Source organism: Paramisgurnus dabryanus, chromosome 6, assembly GCF_030506205.2.
Source record: "Paramisgurnus dabryanus chromosome 6, PD_genome_1.1, whole genome shotgun sequence".
NCBI lineage: Eukaryota > Metazoa > Chordata > Actinopteri > Cypriniformes > Cobitidae > Paramisgurnus > Paramisgurnus dabryanus.
The window spans coordinates 1,205,417-1,222,700 of NC_133342.1; the positions used below are offsets into that span (position 1 = coordinate 1,205,417).

Consider the following 17,284-nt stretch of genomic DNA (forward strand, 5'->3'; position numbering starts at 1 on the left):
CTGGAACTACATTAAATTAACTAATTAAATGGTTTAAGTTTTAATGTTGAGGTATTTAAAATTATTTGACATAGTATTAACACTTATTGACATTTTAATGACAAGCTTAATTTGTACCAGTGTAGTTGAGTTCAAGAAAAATATTTACAATGCGGTTATAAAACTATTTGACAGAGTATTAACACTTAATGACATTTAAATACCAGTTTAATGTAATATTAACTCATTAAGCAATTTAAAGGTGACATAGAATGATTAAACGGGGTATTTATCCTTGTTCTGTTATGTGACATGTAGACAAAAATCTTTTTGTTTGGGTCTGTAATGCCTTAGAAGCTTCCTAAAAACCTCTCTCAGATAGCTCTATTAGGGTGGGGGATTTTAAACAAGTGGTTTTGCACCTATTTGTCTCCCCCTACTGGCTTAACTTGCAATCTCATTACTGATTGGCTGACTTTGCTGCCACTCAAAAAATTAAGCCAATTATTTTAAAGTGGAGGGGCAGTGAGATGCCTGTGATGTCATAAGCATCAGTTTTTCAGATTGGGCCGTTTTCTGGCTGACATTTCATTATTCAGTTTAGCATGTCTAGCACTTTTTGTAAGTTCATGAATGCGGGTAGATTACCATTATTCAACAAAGACAAGGTAAAAATGGTTTTTCATTCTCTGTCCCCTTTAATGTGCTGTCATATTTATGACAAATTTATGACGTATTGGTTATGAAAAATGACATAATTAAACAAATGACACTTAATGACAGTTGTCTCAAATGTGCATAAAAGCTCCTTCATGTTCATGATACGTATCATGTCATGATTATGAAGGTGTAATGTCAATCTTATGCACACCACTTCAAGTAAAGTGTTATTGTTTTTTTTTTGTAGTTACTTTATGTGAGACTCACTTCTCAAACTTGGCGAGGACGTCGGCCACCACAGTCTTGCTTTCTATGGCTCTGTCTATGGTGTCATTATGTTCAAACAGAGCAAACATGTTCTTACAGTCCTCCATGGAGAGACCTTTCAGCAGCTTCTCCACGACCTGAAAACGACAGATGCAGAAACATCAACCTTGGTCTAAAGCACACATTTAGAAGCATGTTGTTGGTGTTTATGTGTTTGTACCTCGCCTGCAGTCGTGTGTGAGTTAATGGTGATTTTGCAGGACCCTCCGCCATGGCAGTACACAGTCGATGTCATTTCCTGTCTGCTGAGAATGGCCCTCAGCTCCTCCTGTGAAGGGACATACTCTCGTCCTCGCACGTGTCTCAAAGCCTCTTGGGAATACACCGCGTAGCGGTCCATCTCTGTGCCCGGGTAAAGCTCTCGTGTCCTGAAGAGAAAAATCTGTGGTCATCTCTCAATACTACAAGTAATTGATCCTCTCATTGGTCAAAATGTGCAAAGCTCATGTGTAGGACACCATATCCCACCATGCAATGCAAAAGGTAGCACAGGTAGTGTTTTCACTATTTAAAATGTAGTACTGTAGGCGGTGAAGAGTATATAATGTGTAGTATGCACTAAATAGTTCCCTTTAACTCAGTTTCTCTAGCTTATCTTATTTAGATTTTTTACGTTAACACTACTAAATATTTTACATTACATTAACACAAGGCGTCAGTGTTAACGTTTCTCATTTACTTTGAATGGGTGACGTCATGCATTGCCGAACTGAATTGTGAATAAGTCTGCGTTGCGTCACTGCCGTTGCTTGCGGCAGAAGTCGAACATTTCTCAACTTTTTAAGTGCACACGCAGGCATCAGCCAATCAGATAACCTTATGCAAATAACCTACTAGCAATTATGTTCATGCAAGACTGGAGAACAGAGGAGCATGTGTTGCGGTCCACTGTGATTGGCTGTTGTCACTATGACTACTGTGCTTTAGACACGCCCTCCATCAAGCATTAACCCTGACGTGTGAATGTAGCTTTACTCACCTCTTCAGATGAAATTTCAGGTATTTAAGGATACTTCTGGAGGCGGGGCTAAATGTGCAGCACATGCAGGCTATGATTCGCCAGCCACTGATGTGGGCGGTTCCAGCAGGTTTGGGAGGATGTGACGTCTGTTTGATGAGCTGACAGAAGAGTTCATCTCTGAGGGGTCGCAAGTCATGTACAGTTTGGAGAAGATTTTGGATGTGAGAAATGGGATTGGCCTCGTTTTCCAGCTGATGAAGAACACCGAAGAGCTTCAGGGCCTCGGCCTGCAAGGTGCCATAACTTCTCCCTTTATCGGCTTCAAAACACAAACAAAAATAGTTGTGGCAGAGTGCTTGTGTATGGTGTGTGTTACAAAATGATGTAAGAGTTATGTATGTATATAAGTTACTTACAGCTGTGCTGGGCGTCTCCATAAGGTAAGGGTAGCAGTGCTGTATGCAAAGGGTGGTGTGTGTAACGGAGTATTGGGTTCCTCTTATAGATTTGCTCTACCACCTCTGAATTCAAACAGTTCTCCTGGAAGCACACACACAATTACAGAGATTTTAAAGGGCACCTATTACGCAAAATCCACTTTAACAAGGTGTTTGGACATAATGTGTGTTGGCTGTGTGTGGACACAACCACCCTACGATGAAAAAGAAAGTTTTATAAACCCCATTACACCTAAGCAGTCTCATTAGACATGTTGTTTTGAGTCTCTTATCAACGTGAGGTCACATTGATAAAGCTCCACCCACATACAGTTCTCCATTACCATAGTTTCCACCCTCAGCGAGTTGTACTCTGTCCACTAGATACTATTGTCTCAGACTGGATTAATCAGATCTTTTTTAACTAAAAGCACTCGCTGTCTGTTTGTCAGGAAGTGAAGAGCAGTAGCTCATTTGCATTTAAATGTACAGACATTAAAACCAGCGCATTTTTGCTCCCACTCAAATAGGGGTGTTTTGGACAGGCTATAATAAATAATACGTGGATCATTTTGGCCTAAAACTTCACAGACACATTCTGGGCACACCTGAGACTTATATTTTATCTTGTAAAAAGGCCATAATAGGTGCCCTTTACGATTAAATTTAGCTTGTAGCTAATTCTGGTATGGCTGAGTGCCATGCACTGTCCCTGTCAAATAAACAAATAAATAAATATCCGCTTGTTAAGTCTGACGTCACACAGCGTTTCTGGGTCCAACCGATCTCAAATGTACCGAGCCCCTAAGGTGACATTGGAGTAAAAAAAAAAACTAAAGTTTAGTTTCATTTGCTCACGCAAAACCTTCATGTGCAGAAATTTTTTTTATTTCGTTTTGCGTGCTTGCGTAAAACTATCGCGCGCACAAGCGAAACTTTCGCTTTCACATTTGCGCACGATAGTTTCAGGTGAGCAACCGATAGTTTCACGTGCTCGCGCGCAGGGGTGCTGTAAAGGGGGGGTAAACAATGATGATTCTCGGGGCCCACGAGTAAGAGGGGGCCCAGAGAAGCCCCCAAAATTGTGGTGCTAAAAAAATTTTTATAGTAAAAATTATTACTTTAAATTATTCTATTTGCTGTTTCCTGGTATCAAAAAATTTATTTGTTTAGGAAACAGAATCGTCTGTGGGCCCCTTTCCCCCCTCTCAATTATCATAAAATGGTTTAGTCCGCCCAAACTGTATAATCCAGGCAACACAGCTTGACTTCACTTATAGCGCTGGCAGAATATCAACTTGACTGACGAGGAAGTGAAAATGCCTCAAAAATCTGGAAGGCAAAAACGGAAAGAGAAAAAAATAAGAGAAGTGAAAGAGGCAAAGGGTCGACAGTATGTTACTCAATTTTTCACAAGAAAAGGTGGGTTTGTAAGTAGGCCTAAATTGTTAGTGGACCGCCCGCCTGTGACAATGATCGTAGCCTACGGCACTTTTCTGTGCTTACGCGCACACTTTGTACATGAGGCCCCAGGTCTCTACGGTAGCATTTTTCAACAAGTAAGCACGTTTGAATAGAGCAGGGTGCAGCGGGTGCACGGCTTTGGCTCACAGGCAGCCGTTGTCGGCATCTTTGTACAAGGCTCCGCCGGTCCACCCACTTTCAGCACCTTCTTACTTAGTATTTTTGTCTTGTTTTCAGTAGAAATATCTAAAAATTCTTCAATTAAGATGCTTTTTCTTGATGAGCAAAATGATGAGCAAAATGTAAATAAGTCTAGTTTTAAGACAAATTAATATACAATTTAAGTGAAATTGTCCTTAAAACAAGCAAAATTATCTGCCAATGGGGTGAGAAAAAGATTGTGAAATAAGATTTCTTTTTTCTTAAAAACTTAATTCAAGTAAAATTTTCTCACCCCATTGGTAGTCAAAATACCATAAAAGTGCATGATTTTATGTAAATTAATATGAAAAAGTCTCCGCTGTGTTGGGGGCCCTGTCAAGATTCTTTTCATGGGGCCCAAAATCCTTAGCAGCGGCCCTGCTCGCGCGATAGCTTCACGTGAGCACGCGAAACTAAACGTTAAAAAAAAATTCTGCACATGAAGGTTTTGCGTGAGCACATTAAGTTTCTCGTGAGCACATGAAAGTTTCACGTGAGCACATGAAACTAAACTTTTTTTAATTTTTGGTCCATGTCCCCTTAGGGGCTCTGTACAAATGGCATAGGGAAATAATACCAACAAAATTACGTAACATATCCTCTATCATAATGCAAAACTACCACAAACACCCATTGCAAATTTTTATCTCCATAAAACAAACTGAGATGACCAAACATGTGCCAACATATTTATTTCATTACAAAGCAAAAAGAAAAAAAGTGATATATGTCATGGACCAAACTGTGACGAAAAAGCAGCCAAAGATGTGAACTCAAGGATGAGATCTTAAAGGGATAGTTCACCCAAAAAAGAAAATTCTGTCATCGTTTAATCACCCTAATGTTGTTACAAACCTGTATACATTTCTTTATGCTGTTAAACACAAGAAGATATGTTAAGCAATGTTTCTAAGCACTATTGTCTTCCATAGTATTTGTTTTTCCTACTATGGAAGTCAAAGGTGCTCCTGTTTTTTTGCTTCATTACAAATATCTTCCTTTACGTGCAGAAAAGAAAAGAAATTTATACAGGTCTGTAACAACATAATGGTGAGTAAATATTGACAGAATTTTCATTTTTTGGTGAACTATCCCTTTAAGAAGCTCCTTGAGTTCATTTCTGCAAATTTTAGGCCAGTGCTTCCCAAAATGTGGGCCGCGGCCCCCCAGTGGGCTGTAGCGGTACTTGGCTAGGCTAAATCAAAATATAAAATAATTAAAATATTCAAATTGTTCTGAAATGTGATTTTTTTCCCCCTCTTATTAAACATGAAGCATATAATTTTTTTTTCCATTATAGTGAGCTGAGATAGGAAACATTGCTTGTAAATAGTTTTAGATTTTTTTTGTAAACATAGCTATGTAATAGATTTGTGATATATGTAGCTTCTTTTACACACTTGATGCATTATAATTGTAAATAGTATGCAGAAAGTATGTAGTGTTATGGGTTTAAATATATTTGTAAAGAATGTTTACGTCATCTTTCACCAGAATATAAAAAGATTACATTTTATGGTAGTTCTCATAAATCACATGAGGTTCTTAAAAAGTGGTTAATAAATGTCGATCATTTCGTGCAAAGAGACAATCTGCTTTATTAAATATATGTAATATACAAATGGGGGTGGGGGTCGTGGAGCTTTTGCTATATTTTTTGGGGGGGGGGGGGGGGGGGGGCTTTTCAATCTGAAGTTTCTAGGCAAAGGGTGACAGTGAAGATGCCAAAATATTTTGTTTCATTACTAAATTTTTGTCAACATAAGTCACTAAATTTAATAATTACATGAAGAAAAATATTAACTCCTTGAAGAACAATAGGGTCATCGCACCTATAAAAATATAAGAATGAATTTCCCTAAACTTTTTAGTGCATATTTGTTTGTGTTACCTTGATGTCCAGTACAAGTTGCTGTGTGTGTGTATCAATGAGTGGTTTGCTGTCGATGACGGTCTGTACAGCGCCAGCCCATCGACTAGCCTCTGTCTGCAGCTTCGAGTACAACCTGTATGAATGTTTGCGGCCAAAGACGCTCACATTCCAGTAGCCTAGACGGACAACAGACAGAGTTTAAGAGAAAGTTACCTGTGCCATGTATAGTTTGTTTCACGCATGTGTGTGTGTGTGGGTTGTTTGCTAACCGGTCTCTTTGAAGACGCTCTCGTCAGGGACGATCACAGAACAGAGGCTATTAAGCACCAGAGAGCCCAATTTCAGGGCGTTTCTCTCCGAGCTTTTATAATAATCCACAGAATTATGAGTCAGCACAAACCAACGCTTCTTCAGTTTAAGATTCCCACGACTGCTGCCACGAATCTCTTTATATAGCCAACCTGAAATCAAGAAGAAGCGAATGAGACAATCGCATACTTAAAGGTGCATTGTGTAACTTTTAGAAGGATGTCTTGATAGAAAAGCAATTTAAAGGGATAGTTCGGCCAAAAACGATATTAAACCCATGATTTACTCACCCCCAAGCTGTCCGAGTTGCATATGTCCATCGTTTTTCAGACAAACACATTTTCAGATATTTTAGAAAATATTTTAGATCTTTCTGTTCATTAAATGTAATGTCACGGGGTCCAGCAATAGTCCACGACCTTCAAGTCCAAAAAAGTGCGTCCATCCTTCACAAATTAAATCCAAACGGCTCCAGGATGATAAACAAAGGTCTTCTGTGGGTAATCCGTGCGGTGTTGTTGTAGAAATATCCATATTTAAAATGTTATTAACGTTATAAACTACCTTCCGGTAGCGCCGCCATCTTAGACCCCTCTGTATTCAGGAGAGAGTATTAGCGTAGTGTACGCACTTTTCTTAGTGACGTATGACAAATTCGGAGGGCGGGGGCACAGAGCAGCAGCAGAGAAACTCTGTACGCTGCGTAAGCTCTCATCCTGAATGCGGATCACTCCAAGATGGCGGCGCTACCGGAAGGTAGTTTATAACGTTAATAACATTTTAAATATGGATATTTCTACAACAACACCGCACGGATTACCCACAGAAGACCTTTGTTTATCATCCTGGAGCCGTTTGGATTTAATTTGTGAAGGATGGACGCACTTTTTTGGACTTGAAGGTCGTGGACTATTGCTGGACCCCGTGACATTACATTTAATGAACAGAAAGATCTAAAATATTTTCTAAAATATCCGAAAATGTGTTTGTCTGAAAAACGATGGACATATGCAACTCGGACAGCTTGGGGGTGAGTAAATCATGGGTTTAATATCGTTTTTGGCCGAACTATCCCTTTAATATATATTACTATATTATCAGTGGTGTATAAAGACCTTATATAATGAACTTTATTGTTTTTATAACCTTAGAATACGCCGTTTTTATCTACGTACACGCAGGTCCCCTTGAATGGAAGTCGCCATCATGTTTCTACAGTAGCCCTAAATGGAAAAACTGCTCTACAGAACACATTTTGTCATTACGTTTTCTTAGACAACAACAAGTTTGACCTGTGTTTAGCTTCACTATGCATTTTTAAAGGGAGGGTTGAGCTGTGGACTGAACCGTTGCAGTTCACAATCTTACCACTGGATGCCGCTAAAAAATCTACACACTGGACCTTTAAAAACGAATTTTAGAAAGTATGTTAAAGGAACAGTTCACTCCAAAATGAAAATTGTGTTTAAATACAAATTGTGCTCAACTATTCACTCCAGTTCAGATTCAACACAATGACTAGCTGGCACCAGCTGGGCGTAAACCTGGTCGTCTGGACATAAAATTCGCTTTACCTATGTAGAATTGACATCTGCCATCTAGGCATAGCACACATTTGAAACTAAATTTTACATCTAGTCAAGGGTAGGCGTGGACCTGAAGGAGAGCGCACTGACAAATGTGTGGGAGGAGTTTGTAACCATAGTAACGCGAATGGCGTCTCAACTATCACTGCTGTTAAATGCATACGCGGGGGTGCTCATCATCTATGCTGAGCGTAGCTGCACATGGTTGTAGTTTCAGATGTTGCAACAGGTGTAAATATTTTTAACAAAGCCTTACACCCAACTTTTTTACGTCCAGCTGGTGCAACAAGCCCCAGAAAATGACATCAATGGAGGTTGCATTTGAGAGATTTCGGGATGTTTGCATGTTTATTTATGAGGCTGTTTACACTTGGCATTAACATGCGTTTTTGTCGATCGGATCACAAGTGGACGACGTTAATGCCAGGTGTAAACTGTGTTCAAAACGTTTTGAGCTCGTGCACTTTCGACCACTTTCAACCACATCCAGAGGTAGTCGAAACCACTTTCGATCGGATCGCTTTGGAGTTGCGGAACGCAAATGTGGTTGAATGTGTTCGAATAGCCACACGCGACCGCCTTCTCTCCGCCCATTTATCTAATCTGAGGTATTAAACACAAGTTTTACTTCTTTTTTAACTCCTGGCGTGAACACACGGTGAACAGCGCTATTTTTAGCCTTTCATTGATAAACTAAAGCGGCTGATCTCCGTAGTTTAGTTTTGAAAGCGTGTGAAAGTTGCGCGATCCTATTTCATCAATTGCGCTAAAAATTCAGAGAAAGCTTTAACATATACATTTACAAAACTCTGTGCAGCGTGTTTACTTGCTAAACAAGCAGTGGACTCCGACATAATATTAGTTTGCGTCCATATAAACTCATAATTACTCCCGCTTGGGTTTGAATGACAGCAGAGAGACTCGCCCACAGTCTCACAGACCACCCCCTCACAGTATTCAGGACAGATGCGGTCGAAAGTGGACAAAAGAGACAGATTTAAATACCAGGTGTAAACGTAATGTGTCTCTCTCGTCCACTTGTGATCCGATCGAGGAAAACACATCTTAATACCAAGTGTAAACAGCCCCTATGTCTTTCTTTCTGTATTTATTTTATATCTTATTTTGTCTGTGTCTACCTGCTTAGCTTTGTTACCAATCCAGATAATACAAATAAGTTAAACTAATGAAATCTGAGCGTAGCTTTTGACCTCTTACCCCTGACAATGAACTCTTGACCCTGTACACGTGTGTCTCCTTTAGTACGCTGGAGCAGCGTGATCCAGTGATGCATTTCCTCCGCTGATTCAGCCATGCACTGTAACACCCGATGTGCTGTGATTATCACAAATGAGTTTGGCCTGGAGAGACGAGAAAAAGTCCGAAAACATTTAGAATTTTGTACAGACATGTCAGAATCAATATTATGATGTAAACTGAAGATCTGAACATACGAAGTATAAAACATGCACACATTGTGAAACGTGACAGGGCTTATCTCATTGGATCAGATGTATCGTCATAACAATAACAATGTCTTCTTTGTATCCGTGTGCCTAAAGGTCCCTTACCTTTCTGGGTTATCAGATGCACATACAGAGTCAATCATCCCCACGTCCAACGTGCCCTAAGAGAAACACACAGTTTGCATCATCATTTTATGCATCAAGCTCTGCGTATATACAGATGTGCATAATTTTACTTACGACAGCATTTTGAGGATTTGCTTGTTCGTCGTGCATCTCTCGTATTTCCTGTTCTGTAGACGTGTGCACTTGACTCAACACGCTGAACCAATGACTGCACATCAAACAGAGAGGGCCAATCAAAAACCACCATTTAGCAATTTTATCCATCAGTACTTTTAGCGTCAAACGTGCAATAAATCAGTCACCTGGCATCCTCTGCTGTTTCTGCGATGAGGTGGTATGTTCTCGACGGCATTACGATGTCTAGGCCGTTTTCCTTCCCTGTTACATCAATAATCTCTCTAGAACCACAACGAGAGAGAAAGAGAGAGAGACAAAACGTAAAAACACAATGTGACAGATTAATAAACGAAATTGAATAGAGAGTTAAAGGCAGGGTGCATGATTTTTAAAAACACACTTGTAGCCAATCAGCAGTAAGGGGCGTGTCTACTAACTGACATCGTTGCCTGGGTTACGTATGTGTGGGGAGGGTCTATCAAAAGAAGGTCCAGATTCTATTGGGGTAGGGGCGTGTTTGTTTAGGTGATTTCAAATGTCAACATTGGCTTTCAGAGATCATGCACCCCGCCTTTAAGCGAGAGTTTTATCACTTGCAAAGATCTTACTTGGCTTCGTGCATGTCCAGCATGCCTTTCATCCTCTCCTCTGTGTCATTCTCATAATAAATGAGTTTGCTCTGTCGCAGGACGAACCAGCGGCGTCTCCAGTTGCGTCGTGAGAGCGTGGACGAGCCCCCGCCCTTCTTCATCAACCAGCCCTGTTTGAGAGCCTCCTGTCTGCTCCTGAACCACAGAAAGGTTTCATCCTTTAACACACACCAGCGACGTTTCCAGGAGTTCAACAGGCCACCTGTAATGTGCAAGTAACATTGAAGCAACATGTGCAAAGTATTCTGAAAAATGTGTTTCACTGCATGGGAAAACTCTTTAACATGCTGGCTAAGAAGTTTCTATGTTCTAACAAATGTATGAAAATTATGCATGTTTTGGAAGAAGCTTGTTTGAATGAGCAATATTAACCCTTTCCCCGTCAGCGTTTAAAAAAAAGTTGCCAGCCAGCGGCAGCATTTTTTATGATTTTCAGGAAAATTTTCTTCTTTAAATATGTAAACATACAATATATAAAAAAACATATATATTTTTATCACCTCTCAAATATGGGTAAATTTTGAGCTAAAAGCTGAGATAATTGCAGGACTTTTGTTAGAGATCAGATTCAGATTGATGATCACAACACACACAAAGTTTTTACTGTTTTTGGATCAGTAGATGCTTCAATGTTTTATAAGTTGAATAAGAGCGCCATCTAGTGAATAATAGCGAAAATATGTATTGCCTTAAAAACTCGTCATTGGCAAGGAAGTGTTTTTTCTTAATTGACGAGATAACTCGTCAATGGTGGGAAAGAGTTAAAAGAAAACACCACAGTTTTTCAATATTTTACTATGGTCTTACCTCAACTTAGACAAATTAATATATATCTATCTTTTTTCAATTCGTGCACTTTCTACAGCGCTTTGTGAATGTGTTAGCATTTAGCCTAGCCCCATTCTTTCCTCGTTTTATTTTGTACCACCATCCTAACTCGTGTAACCACTCATGCAACAGTCTATAAATAAGGAAAACATGGAAGTGTTTGGTGGCTTCTAAATTCATTCCTGTTTGGATCCTAAGGAATGAATGGGGCTAGGCTAAATGCTAACACATTCACAACGCGCTGTACAAAGATTGAGTGCACGTATTGAATAAAGATAGGTATGTATTAATTTGTCTAAGTTGAGGTAAGAACATAATAAAATACTGGAGGTTGTGTTTATCTTTAATAGTGATGGTTGCCCAAACAAACGGCACAAATTAATAACAAATAAATCGAAAAGGCACTGAGAAATTAGTGGAAGGGGTTTTTACCTTTAATATAAAGGAAACTGTGGAAGTAGGGGAGAGTAACACAGCTATAGACAGAATCACGCCGGTAAGATTCATCATCGGTGTCAAACCGATCGAAATCATCTTCACTGTCTTCAAACTAAAAGAGATGAGGACACAAAGTCAACAATTACAACAGATGCACGAGTTTATGTGTATTAATTTTTTTTTTACAGCAAATATGTGATACTCACTGAGGATTGTTGCCCTTCTGAGCTAAAGCGATACGCCCCTGAACTAACACTGGTGCTGGTTGCAAAGGAGCTGCGTTGGTCACGTGACCAGGGGTCGTTGTGAGGAGGAAGACTGGGAGGTCGCATGATAAGCCCACCTTCACCATCATAATCATCTGCATCATAATCAGAGTCTTCATCAGGTGGGATTAGCTCCGTCTCCTCTTCCTGTACCATGTGAGAATAGCCGGTGCCACAAGAAGGCGGACCGTAAAAGGCTATGTTGAGCGGGGGAGGAGGTGGGGGCATGCGATCGTTGGCGTAAGGATCCTCCTCTGACGAATCGTCGCTGGTGCGGATACCGCTAGTGCGCTGGCCATCCGAGTGCCCGTGCTCGCTGGGGTTCGGAGAGTCTTTAAATCCATCTTCTTCCACGCCAAGCCCTTCATCCACCTCTTCCTCTTCCTCACCTCTGCTTCCTCCCTGTGGTGAGCCATCAGGCCCCACCAGCGAGCTCTCAATGTTGCGGACACACTCATCGATCTCATCGAAGTTCAGCGAGGTGAGGAACTGCTGCGCGGCCTTGCAGGCCTCTTCCTCCAGTCTGCGCAGCTCCTGATCGCGCAGCCACTGCAGACGCTGCAGCGACTGCGCATTCAGGCTCTGCTCCTGAGCCTCTTTTTGTCGCCGGAGACCTTCAATTTCTCGTTCTAGACGTAAGATCTCCTCCACCTGGGTTGCCTGGTTCGTCTCGTTCTCAAACACAGCGTCAAGCACCTCCTCCACCAATGAATTCTCTGCTATAGAGCCACACTCAGGTGGGACGTCTTCTGGTGTGATAACGTCTGGTGGTATTGGATCGGGAGATAAACTCTTTATGCGAATCTCCTCCTCTAATCTTCGTGCCTCCTCTTCCTACAAGAGGGCAAAAAATACGCTGTTACACCCAACATGCAACTTAAATAGTATTTGATTATAAAAAATAATACTTTTCATTAAACAGAAATTAAAAAAATGTCTGAATGCACGTAAGACTTTCACTCACAACTTGCACATGTGCTATTGGTAATGTTACAATAAAGTGATTTGATATGGAAAAGAAAAGTTATGAAAGACCTCTGGAACAGTCAATGTCATTTAAATGTGATGTCATTAGACGTATAAACCAATGGATCTCAACTCTTTTGACTTTAAAGCCCCCATGAAATCAAAACTCACAATTCTTATTTTTTTAACGGAATCTGTGTTCATTATAAACAATTTATACATGTGGGTCATTGTTTTTTTCTAAATGCATGTGGCCTCATAAATTTGAATTAAATCTAAAAATGTACTTTCTGATCCTTCTCTGATGACGTCAGCTAGACAGTTTGGGCGGAGCATCCGTTAACTCCGCCTCCCAACTGTCAGTCTGCTGCGAGTTCCATTTCTAAATAAAATGCCTACTTTTCTATGTCCAATCAATTCGTATTGGAAAACACAAGCCACGCCCCCTACTTTCCTCATATGGAAATCAATTGGGACTTCCTGTTCTCTGTGACTTTAAGGCCCTACATTGTCCACATCAATATTAAAGGCTCCCTTACTCACAATTTATATCTTCAACTTTCTTACTTACTAGAAAGATTTATATTTGTTAAAAAAAATAGTTTTAGCTTATTTTAATGCGTGTTTTGTCATTGTAAAAATTTGTATTTATTTATTTCATGGCCCTGGACCCCTGATTGAGAAACTCTGCTGTATAATTTGGTGTTTGGCTGTTTTGAAAACAAAATTTTACTAACTCGTGCTTGGATCTCCAGCTCCAACCGCTGTCTCTCTCTGTAAAACAGACAACATCACAAGGACATTAAAAACTTCACTTCAAAATAAACACACTAAAAAGGTAATACAACTTTTAACAACTTTTATCAACTTTAACATGAGATTTTATCATGACAATGGTGTTGCTAGCTCCATGCAATAAACACGCCCTCCAGAAAAATGCATAATCAGCCAAAGTCTGCATATTTATGCGAAGGCCGAATTTTTTAAATACACCGCACTTTCGTCGTATAAATTGCAGATTTCTGCGCACAAAATATGCGGGGCTTGCATGATTTTATAATCCCTGCACTGTCGTAGCAAAAAGTCACATATATTTTAGCAGAAAGTTGAAAAATGTTGCATTTTAGGGGGCGTGCACACCAAAGCTTTTATGCCCGTGGCCGGCGCATGTTTTCAATTGATTTCAGCGTTATTAAAATTAGCTAGCGCTCTGCGGTTTTTCCACGCTCGGCGCTGAGCGTTGAGAGTTGAAAGAGATTCAACTTTGGGTGAAAAGCTCCGCTTGTCAATGTCAGTTCTCACACGGTCGTCCAATCACAGTGGAGGAGGGGCGGGACAAGTATCACAACAACCAACCGGCTCACAGCTAAAGTATCACAGCTAAAAAGCGCTCGGCTGAAAAAACAGCTGGCAATAGGTGTCCTCCAGGCGTTTAAAAGTTTTGGTGTGCACAACCCCTTACTTTACACAAGCACAGCCTTGTCCCCTGTTGCCATGGGAACGTCATGAAGTGACGTAATTACGTGACGTGAACATCAATGAAAAGTTGCAAACAGTTTTTGCAAGTTCCTGCAGTTTTTGCAAGTTCCAGCAATTTTTGCAAGTTCCCGCAATTCCATCGCATAAAATTGAATAAATTGCAAAAATTGATTTTTTTAAGAAAACGTGGATTTTTGCCCGCAACAAACTCAGCGTTTTTCTAGAAGGACTTAATAAAACATGCAACATGCATTTTACAAAAAAATAAAAATGACAACCCACCTCTCTAGTGCCTCCTGTTCTGCTTTTCGTCTCTTCTGTTCTTCTTCTTCTCTCCTTCTCTTCTCCTCCAGGAGGAGCGCGTAAAGTCGCCGTGCCCTTTGACCTCTGAGCCTCTTCTGTAGGGTAATAGTGGCCCATCGCATCATAAGGAAACGCCGGCGCCAAAACATTGCACGGTAGTTTTTCTGAACGACCACAATGCACTGCAGTAGACGCCTGTACTGTGTCCTAAAGCCAGCAGAGGGCAAAGAGATTGAGTTAAAGTAAGTGTGTGTGTGTGTGTTTGAATTAACAGGCGAGTGGTGTGTGTGCATGTTTACCGTGCTCTGTAGCCCAGTATGTGCGCTTGGATAATAGATGCCGCTTTGAGCACTTCTTTTTCTCTCTGCTTCTCCAACCGAAGCTCCAAACTTTCTTTTAAAAATGCCTATAAAACATCCAATCAAAAGCCATCACTCACACCATAACCATAAATCACAACTAATCTATTGAATAAAACCAGCTAGTAGTCATTGAAGTATATCTTTTAAAGGCATAGTCATTCTTTACTCACTCTCATGTTGTTACAAACCTGTATAAATATTTTTGTTCTGAGGAACACAAAGGAAGATATTTTGAGGAATGTTTGTAACCAAACCGATCAGAGGCCCCGTTGACTTCCATAGTATTACTTTTTCCTACTACAGAAGTCAATGGGGCCTCTGATCGGTTTGTGCACTACCAGGGGCGTTGCACAAGATCTCAGGCCCTATGCATAGGCAGTCCTGATCGGCCCCCATGCCCAACCCCATAATATATTTCAGACTTTTCAAGGGCCCTCTCTTCCTTTGGACCCTGGTAATCAGTACTGGTTTTACCCCCAGTCCGACGCCCCTGTGCACTACATATGTACTTTATGTACTTGAAGGGACACTCCACTTTTTTTGAAAATGTGCTCATTTTTCAGCTCCCCCAGGAGTTAAGCATTTGATTCTTACCGTTTTGGAATCCATTCGGCCGGTCTCCGGGTCTCGCGCTACCACTTTTAGCATAATCCATTGAATCTGATTAGACCATTAGCATCGCGCAAAAAAATGACCAAAGAGTTTGGATATTTTTCCTATTTAAAACTTGACTCTTGTGTAGTTACATTGTGTACTAAGACCGATTGAAAATTAAAAGTTGCAATTTTCTAGGCAGATATAGCTAGGAACTATACTCTCATTCTGGCGTAATAATCAAGGACTTTGCTGCTGCAGGAGGCACAATGATATTACGTAATGCCCGAAAATAGTCCCCTGCTATTGAAAGATACTAAGGGGACTATTTTTGGCTGCTGCGTAATATCATTGTGCCTCCTGCAGCCATGTTACGACAGAATGAGAGTATAGTTTTTCGCCATATCTGCCTAGAAAATTGCAACTTTTAATTTTCCATCGGTCTTAGTACACAATGTAACTACAGAAGAGTCAAGTTTTAAATAGGAAAAACATTTAAACTCTTTGGTTATTTATTAGTCTAATCAGATTCTATGGATTATGCTAAGCTATGCTAAAAGTGGTAGCGCCAGACCCGGAGATCAGCTGAATGGATTCCAAAAGAGTAAAAATCTTAAGGGTAGCTGGAAAATGAGCATATATATTTTTTTAAATGGAGTGTCCCTTTAAGTAGCATTCAGAAAAAAAATCTAATATAACAGTATAGTTTTGAAACTTAGTCTCACTTTGGTTTTTCCCAGCTGCCATTCAACCCCGCTGTTGTCATAGAGCTGCAGCAAGAGCTGGCACCGCCCCCTGAGGTCATCTGACAAAGCCACGCCCCTCATCAACACGTAATACCTAACAAACAAAGCGTTTGATCGTTACAAATTAAAAAACGAATCAAGTCACTAAAAAAAGATGACCTGCCATTATCCATACGATACTTTGAAATGGTCAAGCAGCAACATGATGTGAGTTTATAATGTTTGGGGTAAAATGTGGACCAACCTGGAGCAGAAATCCTTGAAAGTTCTACGAACCGGAAAACCGGAACGTCTGATTTTAACGGTCTCCAACATCCCAGAATATCTCAGCTGATTGAGAACTACAGAATGCTCAAACTGATCGGGCATCTGAAAGAGAGAGAGAGAGAGATTGAATTTGAAAGTCCTACATTTAAATTGGCTGAATTAATTTTAGTTTCAAATATAGAGGGTTGAATTTGACTAGATTTATTCTTCAAAACACTAAATGGGCCATTATCACCCCCTCTCCCCATGACCTCTGACCCCGTGTGGGGGTGAGGTCGGAAACGGGGCGCTGTGATCCCCGCTTCTAAATGTCATCTATGTAGATGTAGCGATGAAGCGGATCGACTGACGAATGAAAGTGAGATGAAGAGATGAGATCTGAATGAGCTCTGTGAGAGCGAGGTCAATACAAACACACACACACATTTTCGGGGGCCAAATTAACATACTGATACATGCAGCAGACAGGATCAATGTCAGTGTGTGTATTTCATAGGGGGATGGCTGCTGGTTTAGGACTTGATAAGAGTCGATATAAAGTCTCTTTTATCCTCTCCTAAAAGCATATTTCCACATGCTCAAACAAACACTTATATATACTGATTAAAGATTAATAATTGTTTTAGACAGAAGATATCGAAAATATAATTTATTTCCCTTCCTAAAAGACAATTTAAAAACTCTAATACTCTGATAAACCACCTATTTGAAAACTAAGGCTATTTATTATGGTAATAAACACCCTGCAACCTTCATAAAAATAATCACAACAGCAGCAGAAATTCAAAGGTCTGGAAAAACTCTCAGCATCTGTCTAAACATCCTTGTCCTTTTAAAGCAATGTTTCTTTACTCATTTCTGTACAACACACTCCTAACA

General features: G+C 40.3%; 1 protein-coding gene across 1 annotated transcript in view; it reads right to left on the reverse strand.

Moving 5' to 3' along the window:
* myo10 (myosin X) overlaps positions 1–17,284 on the reverse strand; it is a 70,558-nt gene that overhangs the window by 3,417 nt on the left and 49,857 nt on the right. The window contains exons 20-37 of the mRNA XM_065266556.1: positions 16,383–16,507; positions 16,118–16,232; positions 14,736–14,842; positions 14,416–14,643; positions 13,392–13,428; positions 11,629–12,522; positions 11,417–11,534; positions 10,115–10,358; positions 9,692–9,787; positions 9,504–9,597; positions 9,369–9,424; positions 9,016–9,158; positions 6,172–6,363; positions 5,921–6,078; positions 2,344–2,467; positions 1,946–2,246; positions 1,127–1,334; positions 907–1,043 (exon numbers count right to left, since the gene is read on the reverse strand). Coding sequence (XP_065122628.1) covers positions 907–1,043; positions 1,127–1,334; positions 1,946–2,246; positions 2,344–2,467; positions 5,921–6,078; positions 6,172–6,363; positions 9,016–9,158; positions 9,369–9,424; positions 9,504–9,597; positions 9,692–9,787; positions 10,115–10,358; positions 11,417–11,534; positions 11,629–12,522; positions 13,392–13,428; positions 14,416–14,643; positions 14,736–14,842; positions 16,118–16,232; positions 16,383–16,507 — 3,377 coding nt within the window. The remainder of the gene's footprint in view (positions 1–906; positions 1,044–1,126; positions 1,335–1,945; positions 2,247–2,343; positions 2,468–5,920; positions 6,079–6,171; positions 6,364–9,015; positions 9,159–9,368; positions 9,425–9,503; positions 9,598–9,691; positions 9,788–10,114; positions 10,359–11,416; positions 11,535–11,628; positions 12,523–13,391; positions 13,429–14,415; positions 14,644–14,735; positions 14,843–16,117; positions 16,233–16,382; positions 16,508–17,284) is intronic.